At 37.3% G+C, this 16,367-nt stretch overlaps 1 protein-coding gene across 1 annotated transcript; it reads left to right on the forward strand.

Annotated features, from left to right (window-relative positions):
• Nucleotides 1-2,174: 2,174 nt before the first annotated feature.
• Nucleotides 2,175-16,280, forward strand: LMNB1 (lamin B1). The gene is made up of 11 exons (XM_009319675.1): nucleotides 2,175-2,214; nucleotides 2,692-2,900; nucleotides 3,760-3,885; nucleotides 4,946-5,116; nucleotides 6,537-6,662; nucleotides 9,128-9,348; nucleotides 10,314-10,539; nucleotides 12,935-13,039; nucleotides 13,469-13,588; nucleotides 14,354-14,461; nucleotides 15,768-16,280. Exons 1-11 carry the CDS (start codon nucleotides 2,175-2,177, stop codon nucleotides 15,807-15,809), a joined length of 1,494 nt encoding a protein of 497 aa, XP_009317950.1. The 3' UTR covers nucleotides 15,810-16,280.
• Nucleotides 16,281-16,367: the final 87 nt, after the last annotated feature.

Raw genomic sequence — 16,367 nt, forward strand, 5'->3', positions numbered from 1 at the left:
TTATTTTCCTTTCATGAGCCAAACTACTTGAAGGAGTATGGTTCTGGCTAATTTCTGAACACTACAACAGGAAGGTGTTTGAGCTTTATTTGTTGTTTTGAGAGGTAGCTTTGGCTTTCTGTGGAGGAAAAACTAGCTGTTGTCGAGAGGCTGAAGTTCTTCCTGGTAAAAATTACTAGGTGTAAGGATGAAGTATATGTTGTATACATTTGGTGTTTGTTTTTGTAATTCACAAAGGCTTTTCTGATTTTGTTTTACTTCTTTCCCATATTCCTTTAGGGCTGGGATGACACTGCTGAGTTGCTGAGATTTTATCTGGCTTTCAGCATTTAAAGTGTTGAGTTCCAGTTTCTGTTTTCTTTCTGAGAATGCGTTCAGATGAGCTGTCTCATAGTTAGACAACTCATAACACTAACAACTAATAGTGCTTAATTTTAATTCTTTTTTTCCTCCTTCTGTGACTTCAGTTGCATTAAATTACAGGATGGCTTCACAGCCAATCTTGTTGCAAACAAACAAGCAAGGAAGGTACTTTGGGCTGTTGTAACTGCTAATACCTAATTTAACGGTACAGGTAGCGTACTGGGTTTTAATCATATTGTTGTTGCTAGGCCATGTTATACATCTTTTTCTCTGCCACCCCAGTTGCAAGAGCTCTCTTCTCAGCTGCCTACCAGTTTGTAATTGGTAGAGGTATTTGCCTTAAAAAATCAAAAAAACCCAAAGTAAACTTAAGGTATGTGGGGAGTCTTCCTGTTTTGGAGGCTGGGTTAATTCAGGCGGAGTCGGGGTTCCACACTATGGCCCTGTGTATGTGTGACTTTCTAGTTTCAGGGTCAAACGTGATAGGCTTGGTTTCAGCATGAAGTCTTGTGAGAGAGCCTGCGTGAAACAGTTTCTCCATGTTTTGAATAAAGCTTTCTCTAGCAACAAACACCTGATGTGGGCCCTTACACTTCCCAATAGGTGATGGAGAGATTTTTATTACAAGACAAGACACCTTTCCTTCCCTCTTTTTCCTCGTCTGCCGTACAACTTCCTTGCATGCTGAAGTTCCTACAGGCCTGTGTGGGAGGGGAGGGACAGGGCAGAGGCCTCCAGTGAATAATGCAGAGAGCTGGAAGTAGGAGCCCACGTGGCCAAAACCTAAATTCTGTGCTTTTGTCTGAGCTGTGGACCCAACTGCTCTGAACTGTTGGGTCTAAGAAGCGTTATGTAAAATGCCATGGAGGGACTGGATAGCGTTGAGCAGCAGAAATGAAAAAAATAGTTGAGTATAGAAGAGTCTGCGTCTTGCAGGCTCTTGCAGTCATCTACCACTTCGGCGAGTGTGGTGTTACTCAACAGGAGCGGGATTAGCTAGTGCTCAGTCTGTTACGTAAAGCCTGCCATCTTGTGGTTGTAGTGCTAAAACATCCAAACATTAATTTTATTTCTACAGGTGGTTTTTTGCAAGCCTTTGTGCACACACTTCTGTTGAGCACGATGTTAATTGCATATGCTTGCATGTAATCTTGGAAAAGCATCTTTTAAACTTGAGAATCTCTCCTTTTAAAATTGTGTGCTGATTTTACATTAGTCTCATTTTGCTGAGAAGCATTGTTATTACTTCTTATAAGCAGTACAGTGATTAAAAAAGTAGTGAATGTATTAATGCCTTAACACTTTTGATTCTTGTTCTTGAGAATCTTTATCCAATTTTCAGTCTCCTCAGTTTAGTGTGAATTCTGATTTTTTTTCACTTCTGCAAAGAGAAGAGTGAAAACTGAAGAAGAAAGTGCTAGCTGTTGTCTTACTGGGCCTGAATCTGTCCATTCCTCTAAAATGTTCATACTTTGATTATAAATATCTAAAACTTCTATATGCTACTGCTCTTACTAGAGAAATGTGGGTATCCCAGAGAGAAAAAGAATCAACTTCAAGGGGGAAGAACTTGTTACACATTTAAACACAGCTGCTTGTGCCATCTAAAAGTCAACAGTCATTTTGATTCCTGAGTATGGTTTTTCTTTCCCCTATTTTTGATAGTAGCTTGTTGTAGCATTATTTGTGAATAATTAATTTAGGCTGAAGAGTGACAGAGTATTGCATAGAGAGGATTTGGGTATCCTTCCTCAGATCTGTGGAACTTTGCCATTATGTGTGATTAGGAGGGTGCTGCAAAGCAGATCGCTATGCTACAGCTTCTGCTTATGGAGGACTGGCTTATAGAGAGTGAGCATCAATTTTCATTCAGAAGTTGGTCTGTTAATTGGAAATGGGCTATTTGCAGCCCAGACAGTGGCTCTGCACAAGTTCCTGTGTGGATAGAAGGCAATGAAGATAATTTACTTGTTTCCACCCTATGGAAAAAGCCTTCTGATGGGAGGACTTATTTCTTCCTATTAAGATTCTGGTGAAGGTAGGACATTTTTACAGTGGCTAGCTAAAGAGAAAACAAGAGGTGCCTTTAATAAACACACAGTTTCCCCTTTCCGTGTATGTGTCTCAGACTTGTTCAACACTCCGAGTTTCCGCTATATTTAGATTTCTACACCCCAAGCAAAAGATTAAGCTATTGTTATATCAGTTGAGAAAACAGAACTAAGGAGTTGATTTAAATTAGAGTAAATTAAGCCAAGACAAAATGTCTTTTGTTCGGTGTCTCTCAAGTTTAAGATTCAGATTGCACCTTGTTTTATTTGTCAGCAGTCTGCTTTGGGGGCATTTCTAGACTCTCCTACCACTTTCTGATTTATTCCAGCTATGCAAAAAAGGAATCTGATCTTAATGGAGCCCAAGTCAAACTTCGAGAGTTTGAAGCAGCCCTCAATTGTAAAGAAGCTGTACTGGCCACAGCCCTTGGTGATAAGAAAAGTCTGGAGGGAGAAGTTGAGGATTTAAAAGACCGAATTCTACAGGTGAGTACAAGAAATATTTAACCATCAAGCTTCTGTCAGCCAGTGAAGTGTTTTTATGTATAATACATCTATAGCAAGAGCTGTCATTCTGGTAAAATGCAACTTTGTAGCCAAAAACTGGATGCAAACCTGTCATCTAGTCACAACTAGAATAAACTGTGGTTCACTGCCAACATTGGAAGCAGTATTGAGTAGGTGTCTGTGTCCAGTACTGTTCAGTTTATTATTAACATGAATGCTTTTAAAATTGCAGTCTCTGAAATTGCAAGGGATGGTACTTACGTTGAAGAAAGCAGGTCAAGAGTCAAAATGAACTTGACAAATTGTAGTACTGTTTCAGGGGAGAGACTGACTTTACAAATACAGATAATGAATAACTTACAAGTAACCATTTGTGATTCTCTCTGCCCTCCTTTTGGTTCTGCCTGTGGTTCTCCATCTCCTGGGCATCTGGTAGAACAAAGAGGAAAGAAAGTCTTGTGCTAGTTTTGTTAACCCTTTGAAACACATAATTTGTGGTCTTAAGCAACACCACCTCAAGAGGATGAGTTGAGGAGACCAGGAAACTGGTATTTGCCATGTAGAAAAACAGAAGTTTTGTTAGGAAAATTGATAAGTAGCATTTTAATGCTAGTTACCAATGTGACATATCTAGAACTCACTTGTGCAAGCGATTGCAAAAGTAAAAAGAGTGGGGGGGGGTGGGGGGGAAAGACATTAGTGGTGTAAATACTGGATTTGATTATCAAGTTCAACCAGACCATGTAGTTAGCTTCTAGGTAGCTGAGGGCATTGTGTTAATGTGGGTTCTGCTACATAATCATTGTTGCATTGATTCTTTTATTTCTTTTTCTTAAAGCTTGAAGTTTCTTTAGCTGCTGCCAAGGAACAGCTTACAAATGAAACCTTACTGAAGGTGGATCTTGAAAACCGTTGTCAGAGTCTCATTGAGGACTTGGAATTCCGTAAAAATATGTATGAGGAGGTAAATGCTTCATTCTCAAGAATTCACATTTTTAAAGGGAAGACGACAACTGGGGGGTCATTCTAGAATACTAAAATAGTTTAGGTTGGGAGGGACCTCAGGAAGTCATCTGGTCTGAGCTCCCACTCAGTGCAGGGTTTACCTCTATTCTAGTTGGAAGATTTCCAACTTTTTTTTCTAGGAAAAATGATGTTAACTCAGAGCTCTTGTGATAGAACAGCTTCATGTATCATGTTGTTTCACGTTAAATTCTGCCCATGGTATTGCAATGTACACGTCTTTTCACAGTAATGAGAAAGTAGGTTAATAATTTCTCGCATAATCCCTTTATGAGAAACAGAGTGGAGAGGGACACTCAAACAGATGCTATGGACTTGTACTGTTTTTTAATTTCAGAACTTCCTAATAGGATGCTTTGAATAATGGAAACAGAGGTTGATGAATATTTGTCTTTTAGAGCTTTTGCTTGCCACCCTTCCTTTCACTTGTAGCACTTGAGGCTTTCCAGGAGGAACCCTAGAGCAGTAACAAATATACCTAACCATACTGTCTTTTGTTCCGTGTGCACATGTCCTTGCTAGTTGTATTTTCAGCCTTGTTCATGTTGTTGGAACCCTTTTTTCCAGAGACCATGGGCAAACATACAAATAAATGGGGACAATGCTGGTTAGTGAAAATGACTGTTAAATTTCACAGTACTTTTGTTTTGTGTAAGCGTAGAAGATACCTGAAGAAAGGGGGGATATATTTCTAAAATCTAATCATATTGAGGTATATTTGTTGAAAATGCAGCTTTCAGAAGGAAATGTGACTTTACATGCTGATGGTATCCTAGCTCTTATTTCAGTGACTGGCTATTGCAAAATAAGGTACTATGTAGATCACACTGGGGAAATGGCCATATGTTTCTACTGGAAGTTTCAATGTCAAACAAACTAATCTAATGCTGATCCACAAGGCTAGCTAAAATCTGCATCGCTACCTGCTCAGCAGATAGTCTTCTAAAACTTGTTTTGTCTCATATTTACTGAATGTTATTTTATTTTTCTGTTTTTCTTAGGAAATCAATGAAACAAGAAGGAAACATGAAACTCGCTTAGTTGAGGTTGATTCTGGGCGTCAAATTGAATATGAACATAAACTGGCCCAAGCCCTTTGTGAAATAAGAGAGCAACATGATGCACAAGTGAAGCTGTACAAAGAAGAGCTTGAACAGACTTACCATGCCAAAGTGAGAAAACATCTTTTCATATAGTTGTCTGATGTACTTTATTTTTGGTTTATTTAATGGAAAGATACCCTAATTACTTGCATTTCAGAGGATTTTATTATGGAGCTTGGTCTAAAAGTGCCATGCTTTTAAGCTTTTGGGAGCAGGTTTAATGCTCAGGAAGTACAATAATGCAAGAGTAGGAAGCACCATGTGAAGGTGAACTATGGGGAAAAAGTGATTAGTACTGGGATTACTATGAATTCAAGGAAAGTGTTATTACTTATCAGCTATAACATAGTCTTGATGGTCAATAAGGTGTCCCATATTTTGTATAAAAATTATTTCATCATTGGGCTTGCTGAGAAGACAGCATCCTGAGTCCTCTGACCCTGTACAAAACATGTGGAAGTGTTACCACACCCAACGATTTCTGCTTTTCACTCTTCTAGAGAGGAAGCACACTCAAGCTGAAATAAGTTATACTTCATAATTTCCTTCCTCTACTATGATTCAGCATTTCTGTCCGGGAGGGATCCTGATGTCTCAACTGAACCTGGTTTCTGTGGGTATACTTGTTGCAGTTAGTGTTTTTAAAAGCAAGGTGGAGTGTTACAGCAGAAAAGTTGATACAAACTGAATTTATTAGCATAGTTTTCAGTCTTTACTGTCTTAACAGTGTGCAGTTGCTTATCTTCAGGGCTTCAATCTGACTTGGAAAAACTTATTTTAAATAAGATCTAGCCAAAAATACCTATTTTTATATTTTTTGTCTAAAAATCCTTTCATAATCGAGGCTTTCTTTTTCCCTCTCTTCAGGTATACTGTTTCTGTATTTTTGGACTCTTATTTTAAAAATTTTTTTTAGATTCCATTTCATCTGCAACTACAAGTTCAATAATAAGTCTGTGTTGCTGCTCAAGTGGATGTGGTAGTGTTAAAAAAAATTTAAAAAAATAAAATTATTTGAGCTTGAACTTGTGATAGAATGAAGCAGTAGTGACTCATGGCACTGGTACTGTAATCTGAAGGCACGTTACCAATTTGCATATGTTGGCTGAAAATTAATGTAAGTTTGCTTATTTTTAGAGAATTGGTGAGTTCGGTTTAGCTTCTTCTATTTAAGCATACTCAAAACCAGTGCTACAGTAACTAAATATATAAAGCTAAACATTGTCCAGCATGAAAACTGAACTTCGCACTTGAACTTCAGTAATGTCTACAAGAGAAACTTTTAAGTTTTTAATCCTAGAATAAATATTCAGAGGATTGTTCCAACATGGTAATTGAGCCACCATATTTAACCCCTGAAGAAAGTTTCATTGTGTTAGAGCTGCAGAGAGGAACTTTGCGTCTTAGTGTTGTGTGTGGGTTTTAGTGACACATTTTTCTTTTATTAGAAGTTACTTTGAAACTGATGTCTTAACTTGATCTACTGCAGCTTGAGAATGCTAGACTGTCCTCTGAGATGAGCAATTCTGCAGCCAACTCAGTAAGAGAAGAACTGAATGAAAGTCGCATACGAATTGATCATCTGTCTTCCCATCTTGCCAGCCTTCAGAAGGAGGTAACAAGCTGTTTGTGACTCTTCAGTCTTGCTAATTACAGTCGTTGATTGTTATATTAAAGGACTTTCTTTCCCTTAACTTGTAAGTATGTTCAGCATCATTAATTTGTCTTCTGTTCTACTGTTCTGTATCCTTTCAAATTTCTTAATGTCTCGTTTTGACAAAGTTGAATTTTTTGTGCGGTATCCTGCTACAGAGTGAGTATTTGAAAGGTGATACTGTTAACTGGCTTTTGTGGAAACTTTTGTGGCTAGATGGGACAATTTTAGACAAGAGTTCTGTATTAAAAGTCCGTGACATTCTAAGCAATTTAATTCTGTTCTGTAGTAATTGGACAGCCTAGCATAGGATTCCCCAAAGCAACATTCAAAGCCAGAGCTGGAACATGCAGTCTCTGTTTGTTGTCTTGTTTCATCCTAGATCCAGTTTGTATCTAGAACTCTTAAAAAAAACCAAAACAAAACAAAAAAAAACCAACCAAAAACAAAAAACCCACACTTTTTTTTTCTTACCAGGATTAAGATGAAATATGAGATGATGAAATATGATGATGAAATACGTCAAATAACTGTAGTCTCTGAATTTTACAGCAGGGTCTTGAGCAGAAACTAATTATACTTAGATCACAGAGCACACCCAAAGAAGTATGACACAACCTATGACAAGCTATGTGTTCAGTACTAGCTTATTTGATGGGAGTAATGTCATGTGCACTGTAGTGGAAAATCTAGAGTGAAAATGAGAAATGTTAGGAGTTGGTTCTGAAGTGGGCTTTTGTAACTTACTAATCAGTTGAAAATGCAACAAAAGATTTTTTTTTTAAATATAAAATATTAGTAATATTTGGCTTTGATCCTTTCTGCAATACATTTTGAATTGTGTTCCTCCTGTACAGTAGACCCTTGCAGGACTTCAAAATTCTATGTATTTCAGGTGAAGAATATAAATGCAGGGGACATTACTTCATAATCTTCAAAATAACTTGACAGATATACTAGTATGAGTCTTCCCAGTTTTCCTGTTATATAAGCAAGTTTAGTCTCTGAAAAATATCAGGTGATGTAGTGAATGTGCATGAGGTTGCACAAGAATTGGATTAAGAGTTTTGTCTACTTAGATCTTATTTCTGCCTTTAGCTTATGATCATCTTTCTTTTGGTGTTTCAGTCAACAGGTGTTTCTGAGGGTTTTTTCCTTCTTTCTTTAGTCAATAACCTGTGTTCTGTTGCTTACTTGGGAGTGACAGCTAGGTTCAGAGAATTTGCTTCTGAATTTGCAGAGGTGTTGGTTGTTAACTTCAGGGTTACCAAAATCAACTTCTGCCAGTTTGACTGTAATTGTCCACCAAAAAAACCCACGTTTTGCTGCTGTGGGATTTTTTTTTGGTAGTGCTAGTGATGACAACCAGTAGAGTTTTGTTTTCCATTTGCTAGCACTAACTTTAGCTTTGTTCTCTTGGAAGAAGACAACTCTCTTATCACTGATGCTTATCTGGTTTGAGTTACCAACACTGAGCTCTCTAGTAGTTCCCACTAGGATCTTCCATGTGACACTCAACTCCTTTTATTAAAATCTTTCTCTGACTGTTATCATTGACAACCAGTTACACTGGTCTATAAGACTGCCTGTTTTCATTGTCTCTGGACTATGATGACTTCCTAAGTAGAGTGCCTGCATAGCAAACTTGGAGACTTAACCAGACAAGGTGATTGTGGTGCATTGGTTCCTGTGTCTGTCCTTTAATTAAAAAAATCTCAAGAGACTATCAAACAGAAGAAAGCATGCTCAGGGAAAGTAAACCTTAAAGCTGTCATCATTTGGCTTTTCTCTGATAAGTGTTTCATTCTTTATGTGCAATATTAAGTCCTACTGGCTTGATGTGATTTTAAAAGTATGTGACAAATTAGCTTTCTTCATAGAGCACTTACCACTGTACTTTCAGCAAGCCTTGAAGGCTTTGATAAGAGGCAGACAGGGTTTCACTGACAACAACCCCTATTCCTTCAGAGGAACTTTCTCCCAGAATTCAGAATTGGCAGCAGTAAACTGAAGCACAAAGTAGACAACTGACAGCTAAAGAGCAGCTACTTACCGCAGGATCTGAAGTACGCTGAGCTGCACTTTGATTCTGTGTTCTATCCAGCACATCTTAAAATGGTTTGACTCTTAAGCTCAATTTTTCTCAACTGAGTAAATTCAGGTATAGTAACATATCTTCAGATCTCAGAAAAACGGAACAGGTAGTTGTCTTTCAGAGTATGTTGTAAGTTTCATTGGAATTTAAGGTGTTGTGTTTGTAACAGATGAGGTGGAGAACAGGAAGTTGAATATGGGTGAATTTGAATTCAGAAAGCGGGGATGATGCTTAACCTAATGTTTCGAATTCCATGTCGCCTGAATAGCAGAGTACTTGGAGGTTTGGGTGAGCTTTCCTTTGCACCACCGATGTTTTCAATGCTTTCTAGTCTAGAGCATGGCAAGACAGAGTGCAAGAGCTTGAAGACAACTTGACCAAGGAACGGGAAAACTGTTGCAAAATACTGTTTGAGAAAGACAAGGAAATGGCAGAGATAAGACATCAGATGCAGGAGCAGCTGAGTGACTACGAACAACTTCTGGATGTTAAACTGGCACTTGATATGGAAATCAATGCATACCGGAAATTGCTGGAGGGTGAAGAGGAGAGGTATGAAAGAATGTAGCAACAAATGCTGGTATCTGTGTGCTTCCCTTACTTGCCTCATTCTCTGTTTAAAAAAAGCAGTTCTTACTGGGAATGCATTCATTAGGTGCGTTAGTACAGTTTCCAAGGCACTGTTTGTTTTTGCCCCTTCCTGTCTGACAGACTTCTAAGTCTCCATGAGACCAAGCTGCTTGAGTATCAGACCAATAGCTCTGAAGGGAACAAATACCATTCTTCTGTTAAGATTCAGCACTGAGAATGTAGTGAATTGTCATTTGTAGGCCTGTTTGGTGCCATGGCTAATATTCTTTTTCAGAGTTAATTACAGGGCTATTTAATTGTTAGCCAATTTTCTTTAAGTATAGGATAATTTAAATAAAGTAATAGCTGTTATGATTGCCCAGCTTATCAGCTAGCTGCATTTTCCACATCTGACCCCAGAGTTCAGCAATACTGAGAATTTTCTCCTGATAAGTCACAGCTGTCATTTAAAATAGTTTGATACTTCAGTGTTTTCTGAATGACATCCTACTGGTCCAGGCTGATTCCTCTCAAGTGTGGGGATGAAACAGCAAAAGCTCTTGCTCTGTTGGGTTTTTGCATAAATTTCCTACAATGACTTAAGTCACCCTAAGAGTTTTTTCTTTACTCATTTCATCTACCCAGGAATGCAGTCTTTAGCAAATGCATAGAAATGCCTTTATGATCTTAATATAGTAGTCCATCAGTATTCTATGCTCGAAAAGCATTAATCAGCTGTTTGGCAACATTTTATTCAATTCTTCAAAAAGTACCTAAGGCTTCACTTTTTCATGTAACATGCTTGTTTACTATATTCCTGTACCTTTTTGCTGTATAATTCTATGGGAAGAAGTGGAGAGAGGAAGAAACTTTATTTAAAAAAAAAAAAGTGGCAAAAGTGAAAACAAAGTGTGACGTATGCATATTTCTTCCTTTCTTCAATATAGGTTGAAACTTTCTCCAAGCCCATCTTCTCGAGTGACAGTTTCACGGGCTTCATCAAGCCGTAGTGTGCGTACAACCAGAGGGAAGAGGAAGAGGATTGATGTGGAGGAATCTGAAGCCAGCAGTAGTGTTAGCATTTCCCACTCAGCTTCTGCCACTGGAAATGTGTCTATTGAGGAGATAGATGTTGATGGAAAATTCATCCGCTTGAAGAACACCTCTGAACAGGTTTGAAAATGCACACGTATCACGACTTTACAATGGGCTGGTTTAGAGGTAGAAGGCACCTTTATAGCCCTCAGGCTTCATGTTGACCCTGGAGCTAAAGCACACTGTAAGAGATGGCACTAAAACTAATGTGTCACAAAATAAGCTTTCATACAGTATTCTGGATTGATGACTTCTTCCTAATGATTTTTAAATGCTTTTCATAGCAATTGTTTTACTGCTACCGACCAAAGTGTTAGATCATTCTTCAGAGTTCTGCCTTGCAAGTGATCTGCCTATAAAGCTTTACAGAAAACATTGTCACTGATAGGAAATAGTGCAAACAGACATTAGGCTACTTTAGAAGCCTTTTATGAACTTCTCTGCCTTAAAAAGCTCCAAAAGAAATACATACTTGGGCAAAATAAATGTCTAAATGTAATTAATTGCCTGTGTCCCTTGTACTTGCATATAGCTTCTCTAAATCATAGTTTTCCTTCTTCCTTGGCTGCATCCACAGTTCAGGAGCCTTCAGTTCCCATGCCAGAGCCACCTTTACAATGGCTACTCAGATTATTTCATTCTGTGAATAGGTTGTAGTTTGTATTGGGGGAACACACATAACCATTTATCAAAGGGTACTTCATTTGACTAATAATCAAAACTTTTCCTTATGTTACCCGCAGAATGATGCTAACCGTTATATTCAGTACATTTTCCCTCTCTCACCCCCGACATCACTTGTAACTTCTGCTTAAGAAAAAAATGTCCTGTGCTATATGCAGTTCTGCGAGTCATCACAGGAGGGGTTGGAGACTGGGGACTATAACTTCTTAAATCCTTCTCTCAAAGAAGAGAGAATTGAGCATTGTCTCGTTAGGACACCAAATTACAAGACCTGAATTCTTGCAGCCTTGACTTCAGAGAAGGCCTAAGTAATTCTTGCCTTCTCCTGTGCTGTCTGTGCCTCAGCTGTGCGTAGAAGTGTGTTAGCTGCATTCTTTGTTTTCAGTGACTCAGAGGCTTTGTCTAATGTAATCAGATCCTTTACCATCACTAAAAGGCAGCTCATCTTGATGTTTTAGATGACAAAGATTGGTCTGGTTCCAAGTGTCTCAGTCCCCTCTAATCAATGGAGAGACAGACAGACTCCTCCAGATGGTGATACCTATATGTTTTGTAATTATGTTACATAATTAATTACGTACTTAATTACCTGTATTATACAGGTAATATGTAATTACCTGCCTGGGGTGTTGGCTGAGAGTGCCAACTTCATTTACTGAATGGAAGAAACCTTGACAACTGTCTTGGTCTAGACAGCTAAGCATTTAGACAGCTGAATTCAGGCAAATCAAGGACTACTAGTAGTCAGGACCTGTCATTTTTTTCCTTTTTGAGTTTTTCAAGCTTATGGGATTCCCCCCCACACACACACTTTGTGTACCACATGGGTTTCCCCCCCTTTTATTTAATTTAACTACACATTCATTGTTCCATGGAAGGGCCATAAGTTCTGTTACCAGTAGGCATGGATGGTTCATTGTTATAGCACTTTGCCAAGGGGTCTAGGTTCGAGCAACTGTCTAGTGCAGTGTAATAAGCTGTACTTGGGGAATTTTCACAAGTCTTTGACAGGTTTTTTTATATACATACATATATATATATATTAAAAAAAGCCAGAAAGAAAATATATTAAATCCTCTTTAAGTATGGTGTGTTTTGTTGCAATGACCAACTGAATGTCAGCATCCATTAAGATAAATAAGATTGTTCATTTTAGATGATCTTAACTGTCTGTTTTCAGACTCCAGGGGCAACTGTTTAATGTTTGGAAACTCCCTGTTGGTGGGAGAATTTAAAAAAAGATCTACTTTTGTTTTGAAATAGTCATTCTGTAATGATGCCTTGAATATATTTTTGTATTAGATTTGGTAGTTTCAAGGAGTTGATAAGCAAAAAATAATTGAAAGGAAAAAATACATATTCCTTTGCAAGACCTACATTAGTGGGAGGTGTGCATATGTAGAAACACATTTTAAGAAGACTGACGGGAATATTTTGTTTTCTAAGAAGACTGCTTGTCATTCTGTGTTTAAAAAAATGTATTATATATTTGTAAGGAAATTTTAATATTTATGTATTTTTCTGGACCAAGCAATAAAAAAAACCATGCAAATTATAAACATCAGTTAATATAACATCAGAACTGAAAAGCAGGCTGTATTAAGCTTTGACTTGAAATAAGGGGTAAGACAAATTTAACTAAAATTAGTCTAATTGCATGCTGAAGATCAAGTGACAATAAACATTATTACTGAAAATTTTATGTGCCTCATGGCTTTATAAGTAAAATACCCTACATGTGTAACAGAAAATGACTGCTGATGGAAATTTTTTTTCTCCTTTTTATTAGGATCAACCTATGGGAGGTTGGGAGATGATCCGAAAAATAGGAGACACTTCTGCTAGCTACAGATATACCTCAAGATACATACTAAAGGCAGGCCAAACTGTTACAGTAAGTTGTCAAGCTTTAGCTGTTCAGTTGAAATGGGCTTTAGGCCAATTTGTTTGTGTCAATAAGATGCAAGGTTTTTAGTTTTGTCCTTTCTATGTACATATTCAGAAAATAATCACCTATATTTGTATTGGGCATTAGTTGTATCAATTGCTGGGAAAAAGTTGGACAGAACCACATTTTTCAGAAACTTAATTTCTATATGGGGCAAATATTTTGATCATAAACAGGTGCATTTACATATTCAAAAGTCTGCATTAAAGAATGTAGGGCTGTTTTTATTGTAAGGAACTAGGTAGGCAGAGACTTGTATTTGCTTAACTGGAGAAGATTCACCAGTGTCACTTAAATGGAATACATTAACTCAATAAATAACATGGAAATTTATAAGACTAGCAAATAATGCTCGTGTGTGACTTCTTTTAACAGATCTGGGCTGCAAATGCTGGAGTAACTGCTAGCCCTCCCACTGACCTCATCTGGAAGAACCAGAATTCTTGGGGCACTGGTGAAGATGTGAAAGTTGTACTGAAAAATTCTCAGGGAGAGGTAATGTACCTCAGATATGTTTAAACTTGTCTTTCTGTGGTGCCATCCCCTATTAAGAAGCAGGTAGAACAACTGTTAGGACTTTACACATGAATGCACGTTGGGTGTGTATAAAGTTTTCTCCTTTTGCTTTTCAACCAAGCATACTGTACCCCCGTCTGTCTTAACTGCAATTTAGGAATGCAATCTATTGAAGCGTGTGAAATTTTTTCCCTATATTGAGTATAAGTACTAGAAGAATGACTTGTTCAGACACTGCCCTCATGCCAGGAATTGGGCAGTACCTTAGAATATGCTTTGAAAAGAAAAAGTTTTCGTAAACTCTTCAGTGATTTGTTAGTTGTTAGTTAAAACTAACTTTTAAGTTAGTTTTCCTTAAAACTGTGTGTTTATGGGGGCTGGGGAATGTTACAGTGAAACTCACTTTAAGCAATGAGGCATTAATTCTGGTAAGATGGGAGTTAAAACTTTGGGTAGGACAGTTGCTATGATACCTTGCAATTGAAAGAAAATATTTAAATATATAAAAACAAATTTTGGAAGAAGTTGATGAGTGTCTTGTTAGAAAGACTCTTTTTAATCATCAAGAGATTTAAAACTAAGGTGTTTATGAATGCTGTTCGTGCACAGCAGTACATGAAAAGTATATAGACAAAATCAGTACAAGTAGCTTTCCCAACAGCTGGAACTCCCATTTCTCAAAATCCGAGTAGATTAGCACCAGATCTTTAGAGGAGTCAAGTCTTAAATACAACTCTGTTGCAGGAGGTTGCTCAGAGAAGCACTGTCTTTAAAACAACTATATGTGAAGGGGAAGAGGAGGAAGTTGAGGAAGAAGCAGCTATGGATGAAGAAGACCTTTACCATCAGCAGGTATCTTGTTTTAGGTTAACAAGGTTACTTAGGTTGAAAAGCCAGATACATATCATAAATTTTTGGAAAAGTATCATACCTGTTTAGGTGGTGTTTTATTTTTGCTTTGTTTAATCAGTAATTTAATGAAAACATGAAGCTGTGTTATTGAAACTAGTATGAAAAATATTTCTTCATGTATTTTCTTGATGGAGAAAAGTAGATTTTTCTTAAAACAAGGTTTTAAAGCTTAAAGACTTGGGGATTTTTTTTTTCTTAGACTCTGTTCCTGATAAGGTTTTCCCCAGGCCAATTGTTATGATAAAGTTTGGCTTAAGCAGGTACACGTAAATTTACCTAAGGTTTTGAGAACTCTCTGATAGAGGAAATGAGAGATTTGAAGACGCTATCAGAGAAAATCTCTCTTGCATGCTGAAGAAATGCAACTCTGAAGGCAGTGGAAAGGTGTGAACTTGCAGTGACAATATAAAATGTTTTGAAATGTAAGGGAAAACACTGAGATATAACATACTTGATTGTTCACATTCTGAGTTTTATCCATTACCTTACTGTTTTGACCAGTTCTTCTTAAAAAAAAATAAAGGGAAATATAAGAAACATAAGTTCCTGTAATGCAATGTTCAAGTTTGCTACTTTGCCTAAAACTTTGCTATGTTTCAGTTCGTATATATCTGAAAGTCAGTTAGAAAAGATAATATAGAACAGTAATTAAGTGTGCATACGTAAACAGACAAAAAATGGCCAAAAAATTGGCCATGTTGGAAATCATATTTTTTAGCAACCATGGTTTTGGCCTATAACTGAACCATAACTTTGTGGCATTTACTGTAGAGTCAGGTTTTTATTGCAGTTACACAAAAGTACTGAAGTGCATCCAGCTGCTCTTGTGGTTTCTGGGATTGTGTAGTTCAGCTAAAGTGTGTGTCTTAGTAGCTTTACTTACAAAAGTGTTATAGAGAGATTAGATTTCTTTAGATAAAAACCCTCAAGGTACTTGCATATGCTCCTCCCTGTGGTATTCGCCACCTGTCTAAACTCAATGATGCTTTTTGACTTGAGATTCAAATATGATAATTACTTCAGTTGTGTTTTTCTGGTACCTGTCCTCCATTACTTCTCATAAGAAAGGCTATCTAGCATTCTTTTACTTACAGGGGATAACAGGTTGTACAGCTTTGCATGCTGACTCTTGCTTAGACCATGCTAGGCTAACAATTTCATATATTAAAAATGTACAATATATTGAGTTGCTAAATCTTATACTGCTGGATTTTTTTTCAAAGATGACTCTTTCTATTTATAACAGGCACGCCCAAGGACATCTAACAGAAGCTGTGTGATCATGTAAACTTCCAGTCAGCCAGGTTCTTCAAATCGTGGTAATCCTTGCCTACGGAAGAAAGCCTTCTCAGAAGCACAACGTATTTTTGTACTTTCTGTATGTGAATTTTTAAGCTGCGAGTCTGATGGCCTTAATTTCCTTTGCCAATGAAAAGGAAGTTTTGTAAAAGAAGTATCTGTAATTTCTCGCAGGATGTGAATTGTTGACTCTGAACAATGTACTGTTTGAAAAATGATGTCCCTGTCTCCCAGATTTATATGCCAGTCTTTTTTTTTTTTTTGAAACTTTGCTGGAATAGAAATATTCCACTGTTTTGGGGATCAATTTTCTTAGATTATACCACTCTAGACTAGCTAGTTGCTGTTAACCTCTTTATATTTAGGTGCTGTTGGGGAAGGGGAAGACATTTTCAATACTATGAACTCTTTTATACTGGAGACTTTTTTTTTTCCTACAGCACAATCAAGGCTATAAAACTTTTTTTAATAGAAAACAACAGCTTTGTTAAAAAAAAACAACAAAAAAACAAAACAAAACAAAAAAAAACCAAGGAAACCAAATGAA

Source organism: Pygoscelis adeliae, unplaced genomic scaffold, assembly GCF_000699105.1.
Source record: "Pygoscelis adeliae isolate BGI_AS28 unplaced genomic scaffold, ASM69910v1 Scaffold110, whole genome shotgun sequence".
NCBI classification, from domain to species: Eukaryota; Metazoa; Chordata; class Aves; order Sphenisciformes; family Spheniscidae; genus Pygoscelis; species Pygoscelis adeliae.

Coding starts and splice junctions, on each gene's coding strand:
- LMNB1 (XM_009319675.1), top strand. CDS start 2,175: ATGCTACAGCTTCTGCTTATGGAGGACTGGCTTATAGAGA. Junction 5,117..6,536: donor AACAGACTTACCATGCCAAA/GTGAGAAAACAT, acceptor GATCTACTGCAG/CTTGAGAATGCTAGACTGTC. Junction 10,540..12,934: donor TGAAGAACACCTCTGAACAG/GTTTGAAAATGC, acceptor CCTTTTTATTAG/GATCAACCTATGGGAGGTTG.